Source organism: Delphinapterus leucas, chromosome 6, assembly GCF_059928025.1.
Source record: "Delphinapterus leucas isolate spDelLeu-1000000601 "Yukka" chromosome 6, BTC_Dleu_Yukka2, whole genome shotgun sequence".
NCBI lineage: Eukaryota > Metazoa > Chordata > Mammalia > Artiodactyla > Monodontidae > Delphinapterus > Delphinapterus leucas.
Genome location: NC_143134.1, coordinates 76534524 through 76552592, shown reverse-complemented (window position 1 = coordinate 76552592; position 18069 = coordinate 76534524). Strand labels below are relative to the sequence as shown.

At 38.5% G+C, this 18069-nt stretch overlaps 1 protein-coding gene across 1 annotated transcript in view; it reads left to right on the top strand.

Annotated features, from left to right (window-relative positions):
* The window catches only part of TRPM3 (transient receptor potential cation channel subfamily M member 3), a 248298-nt gene that overhangs the window by 7289 nt on the left and 222940 nt on the right, over positions 1-18069 (top strand). Inside the window, exon 4 of the mRNA XM_089912633.1 lies at positions 10577-10748. Coding sequence (XP_089768759.1) covers positions 10577-10748 — 172 coding nt within the window. The remainder of the gene's footprint in view (positions 1-10576; positions 10749-18069) is intronic.

Below are 18069 nucleotides of genomic sequence, written 5' to 3'. Positions count from 1 at the left end.
TGATTTAATACCTTCTATCCTTTTTCTTCCATTTTATATAAACAAACACACATGTAATAAACATCAGAAAGGAAACCTTATAGGATCAGACATCAGGTAGCAGAGAAAAACAACCAACATATTATTAAAAATCCTGACCACTTCAGAATTCTATCAAAATGCAATCATTTGAAAAAATAGGATTGTTGCATTTTTGGTCAAGTCTGTGTCTATGTTCCAGAAGAAGATTGAAGTGGCACAAAGTAAATGTCAAGGGAAATCCAGGAAATTTACTTGAAATAAATAAAAAAATAAAGATAAAGAAAGGCTCTATATCTTATGCCAGATATTTTATTACAGTAGATTTATATCCAAACCAATAGAAAATATAGATCATTTTATTTCTGTGGGGCTGGGTCTCAGATGAGCACTTTTAGAAGCTGAAAATTCAAGTACTACTAGAGTTATTTTATTGATAGAAGTAGTAGACATCACAGTTGCTATTCATCTTAGAATTTGAATATACCTTTGGAATAACACCATAAAGGCAAATACTAGCCCTAAAAATAAAGAAGAAAGATTAATTTGTCCTAGGGTGTGCTTCTAGATATTCTGAAAAATGTACTTCCCTTCAAGTCTGATCTCTTAACTAGACTTTAAAGATATAAGGCATGTATCTTTGGATTCTGAGTTCAACTTAGAGCCACACACATAGTAGGTACTCAGTAAATATTGAGGAGATGGATTGACCATGATGAAATTCAGGCTTCAGGGAAAATAAACATTATGGAAAAAATATAATGATAAATTATATCTGGTTCACAGCTTTACCACAACTTAATCTCTACTTGTATTACAGAGCTTGATCATACTATAGTAACTATAGTCGAGGGATTTTTTAACCAAGTATCTGAATATAAAACTATTTTCTTATGTAGCAGCTCAAGTTGGGAGGTGGATGGTGAAGCCTCTACACGTTGGGGATGGAGACAAAGAAATGTGGAATGAGAAGAGGCTCTTCTGTAACCCCTTTGAAAGATGCATGATCCTCCCAACTCAGTGATAGAACTAGCCTTGATTCTTTAAATTTAAATACCTTCAACTCTGTTTAACCAAATCTTTCAATTAATAGATAAAAACAACAGACTTTGGTGAAGAATAATACTATGAATACTGAGATAGTAACAATCTTTTGCCCTGCCATTAGACCTGAAAACGAATATTGTTCAGCTCTTAAGGTTAACTCCACCTCTGTGATGTCTCCATATTATTCCTACTGCTCTTCTCTTCTATGGCAACCCGTAATCCTGTACTTCCATCAAACTAAGCTCAAGGCTCCCTTCCACCAAGACAGCTTCCCTGACTTCACCCACAATATCATATGCCTGATGGTAGTTCTCCCACAACTGTCTTTTTCCCCAACTTAATTAAAAACTCCTCAAAAACAGGGATTAAATTGTTTTCTTTGTTTGATGGTAACCACTAACATAATACTTTGCATGAGCATAAGGCCTTGACATGTCACTTAAACTCTATAAGATTTGATTTCTTCATCTCTAAGTTGACTATGAAACATTTGCTCTATTTTATACAACTTCGATGAGCATAATCATAATAGGAATTGTAATTTATTGAGCTCATATTTGAGGAAGCTCTCTGTGATTGTATATATTAGCCTGCTGAGATATGTTTTATTCCATAAAAAAAAAAAAAAAAACACAAAAAACTAAGCCAAGATCCACTGTCTCCAAAGCCCATACTCTTAACTAGTATTGGGTTGGGCAAAAAGTTCATTCGGGGTTTCCCATAAACTATTATGGGAAACCCCGAATGAACTTTTTGGCCAACCCAATAGTATGCCAAGTGATATATAAGAAAATATTTAATGATATTATGTTTTTATTGTTAGTTGAGATACTGGCAGATATCTTATGCCTGTAAATTAAACTCAAAAGTAGACTCAATGAGAGTGACCTGAGCCCTTTTCTTTGTCCCTAAATACTCTCAATCTGGAATGACGATTATGAAAGTGTCACCAGTGTTAAGTCAAGAAAAAAATTCCAATGAATTGTGATTTTTATATGACTCATTTCAGACTTAGATTCTTGCTTTAGAAAACAATCTGACCAGAATTGTTTCAAGTAATTGAACAGTTTCTGAAGCCTTTATGATTTGTCTTTTCCCAAATTTAGATTAACAAAACACATGGCAAATGAAAAATCTAGGCATGATCACAAGAAAAAGCACTTTTCATTTTAGCCTGGGGATGAAAACACAAGGTAGATTTCCAAAGCATCATCTTATGTGGTTATTAAATTACCTTGACGTTCAATATCTTCTGTCTTCCCTAAGGTATAGATATATTCTCAGAATTTTATAACCTTTAAGAGTTGTTACATTTAATTGGCAAGTGTTCTTTTGATGTCATTTTTATATTTTAAGCCAAGAAAAATCAAGTTTAATAATGCAATTGATAATTCTAGTGTCATTTTCAACTCAGTACATTTTTCATTTACTTCAGATGCAAGCCAAATGTGACTTCATACTGTAAGCTCAGAAAACCTCCCAGGAGTGTTATGACGTGGAGTTTATTAGACTTCTATGACTAGGTTAGATACGATATATTCAGAGGATGTGAGAGGAGAAGTTGAGACAAGGAGACCCACCCAAGTCTTTACAGTCATGAAGGAGCCAATGCTAGCTAAACCTGGACCACACTGAGGTTCAGGGCTACATTCAGTTGCATGGGTAATACAGTTTCAGTAAACATAGTGTTGAGTTTGGATTTGGACATGTTGATTTCAAAGTTCCTTTGAAATATCTGTGAAAATGTCCAGCAGGATAGTGAGAAAGATCTGGTTACCCGCTTAGATTCAGAAGATGTCTGCATATAGATGATAATTAAAGCCACTGCAGTGGATGGATCACTACATACAGCAGAGTATGTAGAGTGATGAAAAGGAGGGCCTGATGGTATCCCGGATCCTGGTGATAGCCAATATTTAACGGTTGAGCAGAGGAAAAGCAGCCTGCGAAGGAGACCAGAAGAAGGGCTAAGAGGGAGGAGCAAAACCAGGGAGTGTTTTAGAAGCCAAGGGAAGACTGTGTTTTAGAAGGACTGAGTGAAGGGCAATGCCAAGTACAACTGAGAGTCTAAGGAAGAGAAGGACTTAGAAGTGTTCATCGAGTTGATCAAGACAGACATCATTGGTATCACTGGTCAGAGCTGTTTCAGAAGCATGATGGAGGATCAAGCCATATTTCAATGGGTTGAGGAGGAAAAAAAAGAAGTAGAGATGGCAAGTAGAAACTACCTTTTAGAGGTTTGTCTGGGATGCGGAGAAGGGACATGAGTAGCCAAAGGGAGCCATAATTTGAGGGATATTTTTCTTCAAGATGGGAGAGACCTGAGTTTGTTTATAAGTTTATGGTAGAAATGGAGTTAGGGTTGGAGAGGAGATAATTAATGAAGTAAGTCCTAGAGTGGCCCTGAGGTGATGGGGTCCAGAGCTAAAGGGGAGATTAACCACCTGTACCCTTGTAACCAAAGGAGACGAGGAAAGAATATGTAGGCAGAGAGTTGATGGCAGGATTTTGAAGTTTAGCTGGAGGTTTATCATTTATCACTGAAATAATAATGACAATGATAATATCAACACAATTGTAGAGTTTAATAAGTATTGGCATCCATCTAAGCACTTTACACAGATAGTCATTTAATCCTCATAATGGCACTCAGAAGTTGCTATTTTTAGTATCACTATCATCCTTCCCATTTTACTCATGGTGAAACTAAACACAATGAGATTAAGTAACTTGCCCAATGTTATATAACTAATAAATTATGTAGCTGGGATGTAAACCTAGGCCATCCAATTCCCCAGATCATTCTTACCTATTATGCAATATTACTTCTCCATATAAGAGCAACTGTCATTTTTTTTGAGTTCATATGTGGATCATTTCATGAGTTTTATATCTCATTGAATCCTAAAAATGACCCAGTGAGGTAGTTATAATCATTATTAATCTCCATTTACAAATGGAGACACTGAGACCAGAAGGTAAATAACCTGCCTTGGGTCATCCAGCTGGCAAATGTGTAAACACAGGAGTCAGATCATCTGCCAAATGAGGAGAGATAGTGTTTGGGGTCAGACGTATGAGGAACGTGGAGGATGGTAGTCATAGCCCCAGTGTAGAATAGGAACCAGACCTGATCAGAGCCTAGGGATGGAATGCCAGGCAGCTTAGAGGACCAGAATGGGGCAGAATGGAGGTCATGAAATTATGATGCGTCAGTGAATCCAGAGTAGAGGGAAGAGAATATGTTTTGAAGTCTCCAAGAAGATAATAATAATGCAGTATTATATTAGTTATCTATCACCATATAACAGATTACCCCAAAACTTAACGACTTTAAACATTCATTATATCACCGTTTCTGCGGATCAGGAATTTGTGAGTGGCTTAGCTGGGTAGTTCTGGCTTGGGGTCTCTCGTAAGGTCACAGTCAGGATGTCAGTTGGGGCTGCATCATCTGAAGGATTGAATGGGGTTACAGTACCCTCTTCCAAGATGACTCACTCACATGGCTATTGGGAGGAGTTTTCACCATGTGGATCTCTCCAGGAGGCTGCCTTATTAACATGGCAACTGGCTCCCCCCAGAGTAGGTGATCCAAGAGAGAGTGAAGAGGAACCCTCTTATGACCTAGTTTTGGAAGCCACACACCATCACTTCTGTTTTATTCTGCTTAGAAATGTGTCACTGAATCCAGCCAGACTAAGGGAAGGTTTTCAAAGAATTTCTGAACAAATTTTAAAATCACCCCACTGATACATGGTGATTTCTAAAGCAAGTAACCCCTTTCAGAACTCAAGGCCTTTTCCCACAACCAGTAGGCCCTGTACCTGAATGGTACACAGTTCACCTCAGGACAGGGCAGAGGGAGGCGAGCCTATTCGAGCAGAAAGCCTGAAATGTGGACGGGGCAGCTCTACAGCCCGTGAGGTGAAGAACACATTTTCAAAGTGCTTCAAAAAGATGCAGTTGTTTTCCTGTGGATTTGAGTGGGAGTCACGCAGCTAAAGTATCTGGGCATTCTTTAGAGATGGATCCCTGGGTTTGCTGGTTTCTTGTTTGGATTGCTGAGCTGAGAGTCAGCATCTGGGTTTCAATATGACCCTGCCTCATACCTAGACTTGCAGCTGAGCTGCCTGAATAGGAAACAACAAGCCAGTGTTCCCTCTAGCTCAGGCCTTGCTATGATTTTGAGGATACACAGTGCCTTTCTTTTTTTTATTTCATTCTCTCAGTCCCCTTGTTTCTTTACCTCAGACACAGGTTGTTTCCCACTTCTCTGCAGTGTACCCTCATCCCTCCCAGAAACGCATGCCTGATCTGAAGAGTACCTTGCTACTCCTTTTGTGTGTCTCTCTCCAAAGCACAAACCCCATTTTGCTGCCTGCTGGTGCCTTTCCTGACCTCTGTCTACTATACAGTTCTGGAGAACTCATCTGGAAATAATCTGATCAGCTGTCAGCAGGATTTTAATGCCCGGCTGAGTCACTGACAAAAATGTCCAGCAGCAAAACCAACCATACTATCCTTTATAAATTTAAAATCAGGCTGGATCCTCTGTCTTTCCTCTAAATGTCCCCTGCCCTGTAAAGGAATTTAAGGTCTACATGCGATTTATAGGAAACAGTGAGTTTAGTGGGGCAGATCTTGTCAAGACGCTTTACTTCTCTGAGCCTCTATAGTTTTGTCTTTAAAATAAGCAAGAAATGGATTAATCCATGTAAAAGTGTCTATCACAGTGCCTGGCATACAGTAAGTAGTCATAGAATGCTAATTTTCTTCCTGCCTAAATTATAATCATGGTGCTATCAGGAGGGAAAGAATGACTTAGTGGGCTACACATCCCCTATCCTGGTATCGCCTGGGGCAGGTTGACATACACCTCACCAGGTAATAATGTCTGGGATTGCAGAAGGCCTGTGATTGATGACTCAGAAACCTGATTTAGCTCAATTCAATTCTGTTCAGGAAAGAAGTCACAGATACCCAAACTGCCCTTGCGTCGTGGAAAGCACCACAAAATGGAGGAGACCCCAAGATATGAGCGAACTAATTTTTTTGTGGCCAGCACACACAGAAGGTCATTGTTCTGTGCTAACTTGGAAAAGGCAAATGTATTTTTTAATACAGACTGTACAGACTCAATTTTAGAGGTAGAAAGCCTTCAGAATTTATAGTCAAATCCTCTACCTTACAGATGAGAAAACCACCCTCCAAAAAGTTTCTTTTGATTAATATATTTTGAATATCTATTTGAGATATTACTGAGATGCAAGATTATATGTCTCCTCAAGCCAGTCCAATACTTATCACATACATTTCCTAGAGAAATTCTGAATGGGTGTGTGAACGAATGAATGAATAAATTTGAAGACTTGCCCAAGTTCACAAAAGTAACTAGGGGAACTAGAACTTGAAGTCCCATCTCCTGACTGCCTACTAAGTACTCCTGGGTGAGACCAGAACATGCATGAAAATAGCTAGGAAAACTCCAGCAGGTGTCCTAGATCAGCACCCAAATGATCGATTTCAGCCCATCCAAGTAAAATAAACGCAGCACGCTGCACCAACACACGAATGATGTTCAGTTTCTCCACAGTGTCTCTAGATCGGTTCTCTCCTGGCAATGATAATGGCCCTACAAATATCTTATATAAAGGCCCTCCACCTCATTAACTTCTTGAACAGCTTCTATTACATTCCCTCGTTGTTGCAAAGTCAAGGTACACAGAGGCCTTAGAACCAGAGCTTTACCAATCAGCCAATACAAAGCGTGTACAATAGATTAATGAGTGAAATACTAAGTATCTAAAATCCATTTCTAAGCAGATTTCCCTTCTAGGTATAGATACCAATGTAGTTACCAATCATGAAAGATCACTTGATATGTAGTCCTTTCAGACACAATTCAGTCTTTTCCGACCCAGATTCCTCATTTGAGCTACAAAACACAGAAAATTATTTGAATGACTCTCTTCTCAGTTCTCTCAAGGATGGTACATAACGTGGGCCATCCTATATTCTTAGGAGAGAAGGTGATCCATTACATACAATGAATACTGTAGAGCATTAGGGCTTGATTCTCCCAGGAAACACTGGCTGAGAAACGTGCTAGAGTAATCTGTATACCTACAGGTCACAATTGTTCTTGCTATGCAAACATGCACGTGCACACACACACACACACACACATACACACATTTCCAAAAAAGTCCTTTTTATGTTTGCTCTTGACAATAAAAGTTTTACATTACCTCTAAAATTTTGTCAGAAGGAAAAATTCATTTGTATTCATGTGATACAAAGGCATTCTTTTTTTCTATTTGAAAAACTTAACAGGAAGATCAGCAAATCTTTTGTAGAAATGCAAATTGTAACTTGAACAAAAATAGACTGCTGGTATGTTTGTTATGAAGAATATTAAGTGTATTTTGTAGACAAGTTAGACCAAAATGCATTCCTCTGAAGTATTTGGGAAGTTTTTTTGCAGTTAATCAACAAATATTTCCAGAATATCACCGTCTTAAATGACCTAGGAGGACATGCAAAAAAACCACTTTGCATATTTTGGCAACTGATAAATTTGTTTTCTTTACTCATATTGATTGATTTAAATCCCTGTGTAAAAACAAAAGTGACTGAATTGTCTCCCATCGTTTCATTTTGGTCACTAGTTTGCAACTGGAAAATCAGTTTATAGTTGTTAAGATAAAGCAGGACTTGAGAAGAAATTCACATTTGTAGATTGCCTACTAGGAGCCAGGCATGGTGCCAGGTACTTTGCACATATAATCTCATCTAACCCCCATGAGGTAAGTGGTTTTATCATTTCTCTTTTACAGATTAAAAATGTGAGACTCAGATTCACACAGCCATTGACAGAACTGGGATTCAAAGAGATTTCCATGCCTCAAACGTTCATGATTGTCCCAGGATTCAACATACCTTCCTCCAATGATGACTAGAAAATAATTTAGGACATTTAACTTATTTTTTGGATTTATATCCTCCATTATTCGGCAGAAAAAATCCCTGGCAAAATATAACTACCTTTAACTTACTTTAACATAAGATCCAAAGAAATGGGGAGCAGTAAGATGAAGAAATTAAAATTCATGAGTGACACTGTAAACTTGATCGTCTTATCATGATTAATTCAAATGTACCGTATTCCCAAAGAGCTGGTGCACCGTATTTCACAAGAAACGAAGGTCAAAACTCAGAAGGCTGAAGCACCAATGTCCTTAGAATCCTGTGGTGGGGTAAACAGATATATAGAATATAGTCAGATGATTTAATTATGTTCTTTTATTCTCAGATTGTGGTGATTAAGTCAGGTTGACCCAGAATCATTTTCACTCCTTTATTTGTTTGAAAACATCACTTTCACTGGTGGTCTTTAATTAAGCTCCCAAGAACTCGAAAACGTGCCCCGTATCTCATCTAGAACAAGTGTCTGGAGTCCTCCATCACAAATAGTTTAACCTCTAGAAAATCCACTGTCCCATGCCCCTCAGAGAACTGCTTTGGGGTTCCCTTCTTCTTGGCATGGAGCCTTGGGGAACTGCCGTTAGGAAAGAGAAAACAGTAACCTAAAGCTTTTTCTTTTATCCAAAAGTACAGTGCAGAGGTACTTTAAGAATAGGAGAAAGTCTTCCTGCTAAGCCTTTTTCAACAAAGCATTAATATTTATTAACTTGCACTCTGTTATAGAATGAATGTTTTATGATCAAAAATGCATAACAGCAAAATGGGAATTTTAACCACAAGCGACCTACTCTTCCAGTGATAAAGAACTCAGGATGGGGTTAGCCAACCACTCTCTCTGTAGTTCGGGGGTACTCTCATTCACTCATCTAGACAAAGGGGTAATTGAACACTGCTCCATGTGATTACTGGAAACAATAATCACAAATTTATAGGCTTCCTTTATAAATGAGAGCCATCTAGAATAAGCTGTGAATTAATGGTATATTAATGGTATATTAATAAATAGGGACATTTATTAAAAGGTCTGAAAGATATTTCAAAATCTCAGAATTACCCATTTTAAATTTAGATTAGATCAATTCCCAAACAATTCAGATAAGAGGGGGTTTTTATTTTTCAACTTTTAATAAAAGCATGTCTGTCTCAAGTCTTCTGAATTAATCCATTCACTATTCATTGAGTAGATTCTGTTTGCCAGGCATACAGAAATGTGGGGTTTTGAATCAGCATCAAGGTGTAAAATATGACTTTTATGAGATCTTTTCTACTGATGCTGTCTTTACTGAATCACTTTGTAATTCCTTTAGCAAACTACTTAATCTTACTACAGCTTTGCCTGATGAGTTATTATATACTTAAAATGAACAAGTGCATCTCAACTCTATAATTAATGTATACACTGCATAAAGGCACAGAAGTAAAAGTCCTTTAGCATTTATTTCTGTCTTGTCAATTTCAGTGATACAGTACAGAAATAACTGTATGGACACCATGTAACAGTGAGTTGGTTAAATGTTCCTTTTCATAGTCTTGAGTGAAATTTCTGCCTAAATGTTTTAGGAGTAGATTTCCAACACATCATCTTGTTTCCATTGTGTCTAAGCAGTTTGGGAAAGGGGAATGAATAAGCATAGATTTTGGAATCAGGCAGACCTGGTTGTGATTTCTGGTTCTGAGCGTGGTAAACTCTTGTAAAACCTACTTAATCTCCATCTCTGTTCCTTCATCTACAAAATAAACATAACATCTACTTTGCAGGATTGTTGCAAGGAGTATAGATAATGTATATAAAGCAACTGGCGCACAATAGGTTTTGTTTTTCTTTTCAGATCAAAAGTCTGAAAGACCATACTAAGAATTGTTCTGTTTCAGGTAGTCTGATTCACCATGAAATTAAAATAACACAACAGAAATTTAAGACAGAGATGAACATTGTGAGCCTGATTTTTATTTATATCATGATACAGTTATTTTACATTCAGCATTTCCACTTAAGGTGTCTAATAAGACACCTTAAGGTGTCTTAAGGTCTGTTTAAATAACAGACCTTCAGATTGCTGAATGGGCTTGACAAAGAAGATCACCCCTGACCCCATTCTCCACCCTCCACTCCCCACCCTCCACTGTACTCCAGAATCATGGTTGCTCTTCTCTGCCTATTAGATGTATGGACATGAAGGAGAGGAGAAAGAAAGAAACAAAATAGCTAAATTTAAAAATTATTTTTCGTTCATCAGCATATAAGCAATCAACTTCAAAATGAAACAGACATTCACTTGCCAGTTTTTGAGTACAGTGAAAGCACAAACTCTCATTTCTGTATGAATCCAGAAAATTAATGGAACACTTACTGTAAATCTTGCTTCTACCCAAAGCAGTATTAGGAGGAGGATGTAGACTATCCTTTCACTGTACCAAAGAATTGATTTCCCTTCTCTCTCTCTCATTCCTGTCTGTCTGGTTCTCCTTTTCATATTTTTCACTCTTTTCTCTGACTTTTGCCCCTTTTTTTGAAATTCTGCAGGTTGTCCGGCCATATCAGACCATGTCCAATCCCATGAGCAAGCTCACTGTTCTCAACAGCATGCATTCTCACTTCATTCTGGCCGACAATGGGACCACCGGAAAGTACGGAGCAGAGGTGAAACTTAGGAGACAACTGGAAAAGCATATTTCACTCCAGAAGATAAATACAAGTAAGTTGGCTACTGTTCCCACTCAGCCTTCAAATAGGCTGAAAGTGAGAAAACTTGAGCAGATTTTGAACACAGATCACTTTCTACTGGGCCAGTGGTTAGAATTAGAGGAAGTCATCTAGAGGAGGATGATTGGAGGCGCAATAAGTTTTTACACAATTAGTGGACTCAAGCTCATTTATTATGTGTGAAAAATTCAACCCTGTCTGGGGTTTATAAATGCAGATAAGCTTTTCCTTCCAAACTTTTTCCTACATCTTTTACACAATACTCTAAGGAGGGAAAGCACCCTGGAGAATTTTTTTTCTATTTATTAAGCTATTTTTGGTGGCTAAAGAAAAGAAAAAAAGAAAAAAAAACAGGTTTTGATCTTAGCATAGATCTGGCTGTGCGAAGGCATTTCAAGGGAACTGACATTGTCTAAACTAAAGCATAATGTGTAACCATGTTGATGAAACTTTAATTCTGTCTCTTAATTTTATGTATGTATTCATTCACTGTCTCTAGATACCTATATATTTAGATATATGTGTGTATTTATGGGAACCACATAATACTTAGCCCATAGTTACACTGAAATTATCTATTAAGTACTTATGTGCTCTATGCAGTATTTATTGTGTACCCATTTAACTATGAGAAGGTAGCATTGTAAAAACAGCAACGCTCCCCAGAACACTCAGTGGCTTGCATTTAAATGTGGTAGAGGTATGAAAATAATCTACTGACCTTCCTCACAAAATAAAATTCAATTTGTTTTCACAAAGTAACACATGGCTTCGCTGCAGGCTCAAGCTTTCTGGTAATTGTATGTTCCATCAGGGAAACTTGGATTTAATTGATTAAGCTTTCAAAGCCTGCAATTCCAAGCAACAAAAGATTCTCTTCGGCTTGATAAGCTTTCAAAAATTCAGTGTAATATGATTCAGCCTGTCCAAATGGCTTTTCTCATCTCCAGTCTTTTCTCTGCATCTGTCCCAAATGGATTTTGCTTGCTCTTGCCACCTTCCTCCCAGAGCTAGGATGTCCAACCTATCAGACCACAACTTCTCTTTCCTGTACTCTCTTTTTTGGTTCCACGTTTTAGGAGCTACTGCTGTTTAAGCAGTCAAGTTTCATACCTTCATCTTTTTCACAGAGAATTCTGGAATAATAGATTTTGGTGTAGGCCTGAAGTCAACATTGTATTAGAAAACTCTCTTCTAAGAATCTTCAACTATCTTTGGAAAGAGAAAACACAGGATTACCCAAAGGTAAACATCTTTTGGGGAAAAAAGAGTAGAAAAGACTAGAAAATCCATCCAGAAACAAGCAGAGATCCAAAGTAACAAAGCACTATAGCCAATGGGTGGTAGGTTTTGTTAAACTAAAATTGAATTTTATTATAATATTTGACAGGAAGGACAAAACTCATATCATTAATATTATCCATTTAGGTTTTTATAGGCTACAGCATTACTTGTTTTACACCAGCAGGTTAAGAATGAGCCTAAATAGGAGTAACCTGAAAGCTGAAGAAGATGGGAGCAGGGTAGACAAAGAGCAAATGCAGGGTCAAGTTCAGTGCTCAATAGTGAGACCAAGTTTGTCCAGACACACAAAGCATGCCATTGTGCCATGTCCTGGTGGCAGCTGGGCCAGGTATTTGTTAGTGTTAGGAGGAGAGCTAGGTGTGCGGTTGTAAGTTTAAACACCCAGCTACGATGGTGCCAGCAGGAGTTAAAACCCAGCCAGGGCTCTGTCTGCCAAGCCCTGTGCCTTATAGGTGCCCAAGGAAAGGATACTCTTTTCTAATTAGTCATCCCAGAGGGGACATTGTTTTGTAACCTTTGTGCCTGGGGAAGCACCTGTCTCCAAAGCTCACAGAGTTGCTATGCGTGGGGATTGCCCTGAAGGAGAGGCTCATAGACAGTGGCCGGGCCTCCGTGAGGAGCAGAGCCTAGCAGCATAGAGTCCAGGAGAAGGCCAAGGTTGGTGGTCAGGGCATCAGGGATGCTGGAGGAGCCAGGACCCCAGGCACATGCCTCATGCCACTCGTGTGACACTGGACCCTTGCGAGCACATCAAGGCAGGTAGTGGCATGCAAACACATTGCCAAGTGAAATCCCAGTCAAGGGTCTAGGGCGCAATGTAGGGGATAAACACAGACCCAGGTTCCAAGCTGAAGCAGCAGGTCAGAGAAGCTGGCTTGAGACTCCTAAAATGTTCCGAGTCCACAAACAGGATTAGGCCTCGGATCTGGGGTAGAGGCTGAGCCCCTAGGTTGGGTTAAGTGATAGTAGCTGGAACAGGATGGGGGCAGAGAGAGGCAAATAGTCATTGCAATCGTCATAATTTATAAACACAATTTTCCTCTTTGTTTTGGGGACTGTATTTGAGGCTTAATAGGAATCCACAGACTCCCATTCAGTGCAAATAGTTAAATAAGAAGAAGAAGGTTAAAGATGCCCAGAGGAGATCCCTGAGGTCACAGGAAGTTATAAGCTCAGGGCCAAGAATTTGTCACAAGCTGTAGTGAATGATGCCATGCCTTAGCTCTTCTACCAGTTCTATCCTTGAACTTAGTAGTGGGAGGGTGACCAACTTGTCCCAGTTTCCCAGGGACTTTCTCAGATTTAGCATTGAAAGTCCCATGTCCCTGGGCCCCCTCCATCACAGGCAAATGGAGATTGCAGGTCGCCCTCCAAGTCAGACGCAGGAGTCATTAGTTCTACTTCTCTTTTTACTGCATTCACCCCACAAAGCAGGGAAGGAGCAGCGAGGGCCTCAGAGCTTAAGGAGTGGCCCAGGCTCCGGAAGTAGAGCAGGACCTTGAGATCTCCATTCAGTTAGCAGTAAAGCAAAGTGCCCACTGAGAACCTGGAAGTCTCCAGAATAGGACTGACTGAGAAAAAAGGAGGAAAAGTTGACCTGGTTAAAATAAGAAACAGCAGAACTAAGAACATAGACCTTTAATGTAACTCTCTGTTCTAATCTGAACACTATTTTTTTCTTTATATCATAATTAGTGATAATGTAATTCTTCTTATTAAAATAAAATTTTATTCTATAACAATTCTAAAAATCTCACCTACTTCTTAATTTCCCTCTTCAAAAGTCTAAGAAATCTAAAATACAACAGGGGAACTCAATTTTGGGAAACCCCAATTTAGCCTCCTGAAATTAGACCCTCCACCAGGATACCACAATAATACTATCACCACCTATTACACTTAGCACGACCCTGGAGGTGTCTGAATACACTCAGCATTTTACTCATTAAAGTGCCATTCCTCTTCGTCACTTAGGGATGACATGCATACCATAGGATTCTTTTCCACAAGTCTATTTCTTGCATAAATAGCATAATCTTCTGAAGAATATTTTCAAGAGACCTTTAAGCCCTTTCTCATCAACGTGACAATTATGAATAATAAAATATTATAAGCACCAGCGTCTTAGACTTTTCTCAGCACTCTGGCATCCATTATCTCAACTCTCCCCTCCCTCCACTCATTCTTGCTGTTAACAGTCCTTACTGAAGTGTTGTCATTGGTTACTGAAGGACTTCTTTGCTGTTAAAGGAGAATCCTTTCCGACGTGAGCCACTTAGGAACACTCTTCCATCTGAAATTTTCTAAACTTCAAATTTAACATGCAAAGCCTCAAACAATCCCCATCATGCCTTTAGCAAACAAATATTTCTTGAACTCCTATTATGTACCAGTCATGGTTAAGGTCTAGAAAAGCAGCAATAGATAATTCATTGAGCTTACGTCAAGAGGGGCAGAGTAATAAGTAAATACGTAAATAGGCAAATATATGTAGTAAGAGAGCTGTTAAGAAAAATAAAGCAGAGGAAGGGATATATGTATGTGTCATGGGTGCACATGTCTGCATGCATGCACATGTGTGTGATGGGAGGATAGTTTAGATTAGATGATTGGGTATGGTGTAGTATATGAGCAGAGACCTGAATGAAGTGAGGGAGCCAGCTCTGAAAAGAGCATTCTGGAGGGAGTGAAAGCAGGAACAAAGACCCAGGTATTTGATGAAGAGTATGACCTTTGTAAAGAGTTGAATTTTATTCTGACCGAGTTTTGATCTGGCAAGTTATAGGATCTCCCTCGCGGTTTAAAACGTCACTCTGCTGTTGTGTGTAGAGATCCAACTGACGCAGGGGGCAAGATTAAAAGCAGGTAGATGTTTCAGTAGGCTATTGCCGTAATGCAGGTGAGAGATGACAGTGTTTTGAATTAGGGTGACAGCAATAAAAGTAGTAAAAAGCAGTTGGATTCAAATTTATACATATCTGTTTTCTTAACTGATCTTTCTTTTAATGTGGTAATATATATATAGCATAAAATTTATCAGTTTAACCATTTTTAAGTATACCGTTCAGTGCTATGAAGTACGTTTACATTGTTATGTAATGATCACCACTATCCATCCCCAGAACTTTTCATCATTCCAAACTGAAACTCTGTACACATTAAACACTTTTATTCCCTCCCTTCAGCCCCCGTAACCATGATTCATGTCTTTATGAATTTGTTCTAGGTACCTCACATAAGTAGAATCATACGATATTGGTCCTAAGATACATTTTGAAGGTAGAGCTCAAGAGAACTTGCTACTGAGTTGAGCATTCAGGGGGAGGAATAGACACATCAAGGATGCTGAACAGTCATCCTTACAGACACCAGTATATTCTTCAAAGAATGGCGATAGTGGGAGCCCCTAAGGAGTAAGTTTTTACAGAAAAGGGAGTTGAGGACTAATCTCTGGGGAGTTGAGACAAAGTCCTTGAGAAGGAGGGAGATGATGAGATTCAGTGCACAAATGAAGAACATGGCCATAGGTAGAACAGGAAGTGTTTCATCCTGGGTAGCAGGAGGGAAGGCAGAGTTTATGTGTGCAGATGTAGGTGGGATGGAACATTTTCTGCTGGGAAGATCAGGTAGTTCTTTATAGATGCTTTCTATATCTGAAGAAAATAATACAGGAGGTCATTGGCTAAGAGTGTGGAAAGGGAAGAGGTGTAGAAGATTAGGGAGAAAAAAGAAAAAACAAGTGTAGAGCCTGGGAGAGTGAGCTGACTAAGGAAATGTAGGACTGCCCACTTGATATTTGTGGTCATAAATTTGCAGTGGTGTGAATCATCAGGGATGTGTGTTTTTTTCCAGGCATGTTCAGCTTGAGTAGTAGAATAGGCAGAGATTTGGGTTGAGAGCCTGTTGGGATTTTGCTAGGCAAGTAGAAAAGAGGAAGAGAGAGGCAAGGGAGTGAGGCTATATGTACTCTTTATACCTATATCCCAGGAGTATTGTCAGTGTCTGGATGAAAGCAGTGCTTTCCCACCCACATCTGTGCCCATTCACGAGAACATAAAATCATTCATCTAAAAGATCAGAATAAGGTGCAGAGAAGTGATTAAGAGAATTATCAAAGGTGACCCACACCTTTAGTTACTATTGCCAAGCATTACATATGTTAAGTTCAAACCATTTAAGTAAACAAAGGTTCATAATAAGCAGTTCCTCATATTTATTTTATTGTTGTTTACATATTCATATAAGTTGAATCAAGTTAGCACAATGCTGGGAACGTAGTAGCTGTTCAATAAACACATGTTACCTGAAAGACTGAATACCAAGGGACTGCTCCAGAAAGACTGAATACCAAGGGACTGCTCCAGAAAGTAACGTGTAAGTAGCCTGATGAACCTATAAAATCCCAAGCATATTTTCTGCATACATTTTTCCTTTTAAAAAATTTCCAAAAAAATTAGAGAATATTATAATAACCCCCGTGACTATCACCCAGACTCTACATTTATCATCCCGTAGCCAATCTTGTTTCCTCTATGTATATAACCACCTACATCTTCCACCGGGTAAGTTTGAAAGAAATCCAAACAGTGTATCACTTCATCTATAAATATTTCAGCACCAAAGCATTTCTTTAACTTGCGTGGGCCACACGCAAGGCAGATTTTTAAAGTATTTCCTTAACTTAGTAGCAACATAATGGAAAATACTGATCCAGGTATCCTTTAACAATTCTTTCAAAAAAATTAAAATTAAGAACTATGTTATCACATGTTAAAATTTATCTAAAATTTTGATAATCATTTTTTCTTGTCCCAAATTCTACACTAAGCTGGCCAAAAAATATTTAAAACATTACCTTGCAGTTCTTAAAAAGGAAGATTAGGAAAACCCCCAGCAATTGTGGCTTTCTTGGAAGCGTTTGAAGGGAAGAACATAACTTTTGGGAAAAAAGGAAGGCTTTGCCTCTTGCCAGTGGTATAAGCTGAGAGAAACAGGGAGACCTGGGGGTTCAGATCTTCATGGCTCTGTGACCTTAGGTAAATTACCGTATTTCTCTCAGACTTTGTTTCTGTGTCTGTGAACCAGGGATGATAATTTTTCACAGTGTGGTGATTAAATGAGTCAACCTATGAAAGGATTCTGGCATGTGGCAGTTCAGAAACACTGATTCCCTTCCTGTCTTCTCGGTGGCACAGTGGTCCCCTAGTGGGAAACCATGTTCTGTGTTGATATAGCCTGATGGGCTGCCATAGATTCCAACCTGAGATCCAGACCTTCATTCGAAGCCCATCAGAGTCTAGGATGTCTGTCAGAATATCTTTACCACAAAGCGAACCTGTCTCTGCTTGTTAGGGAAAAGCCATGGATCTCTGGGGTTACAGAAAGGGTCCAAAGAAAAAAATGAGACTCAAAATTATATTCTGAAACATATTATCAAGCCTCTATTAACATTACTTCTTAAAGAGTAGTTGATTTAAAGTCTTGATCATTGCAGCAATAAACAGAAAACTCATGTTTTTTCATTATTGTTGAAAATATATTCTAAACTGTAGTTGTTCCTCTTGCTTGAGTGAAGAATATAATGGAGAAAATTTCATATTTCTTTAGAGAGTCAAGCTATTCTAGTGTCTTGGAGCAATCATTATGAATGTCAGTTAAGTTTGCAGAGAACTCTGTTTGGTGGAGGTGTTAGAATTTGGGCTAAATATGAATTGGTCCCGAATATATAAGATAAGATTTATATGTCAAGTTTAGATTTGGGCCAATATCAGATTTCTGTCTTATAATTTACTGTTTTGTTTAAAAAGGAGATTGGAGGAAGAGGACAGAAATCTAGTTTGTTTTGGGCTCTAATTGATGAAAGTGTTATACTCCATTGTGTTTGAATTTTATTTTAGGTTTGGCTAAATGCAAAGTTTTATTTGGATTACATATCTTAATTAATTTGTGAACATTAACTTTGTAGGAAATTTCATTATGAGGCTAGAATTTTCCAACTTTGTCATCTT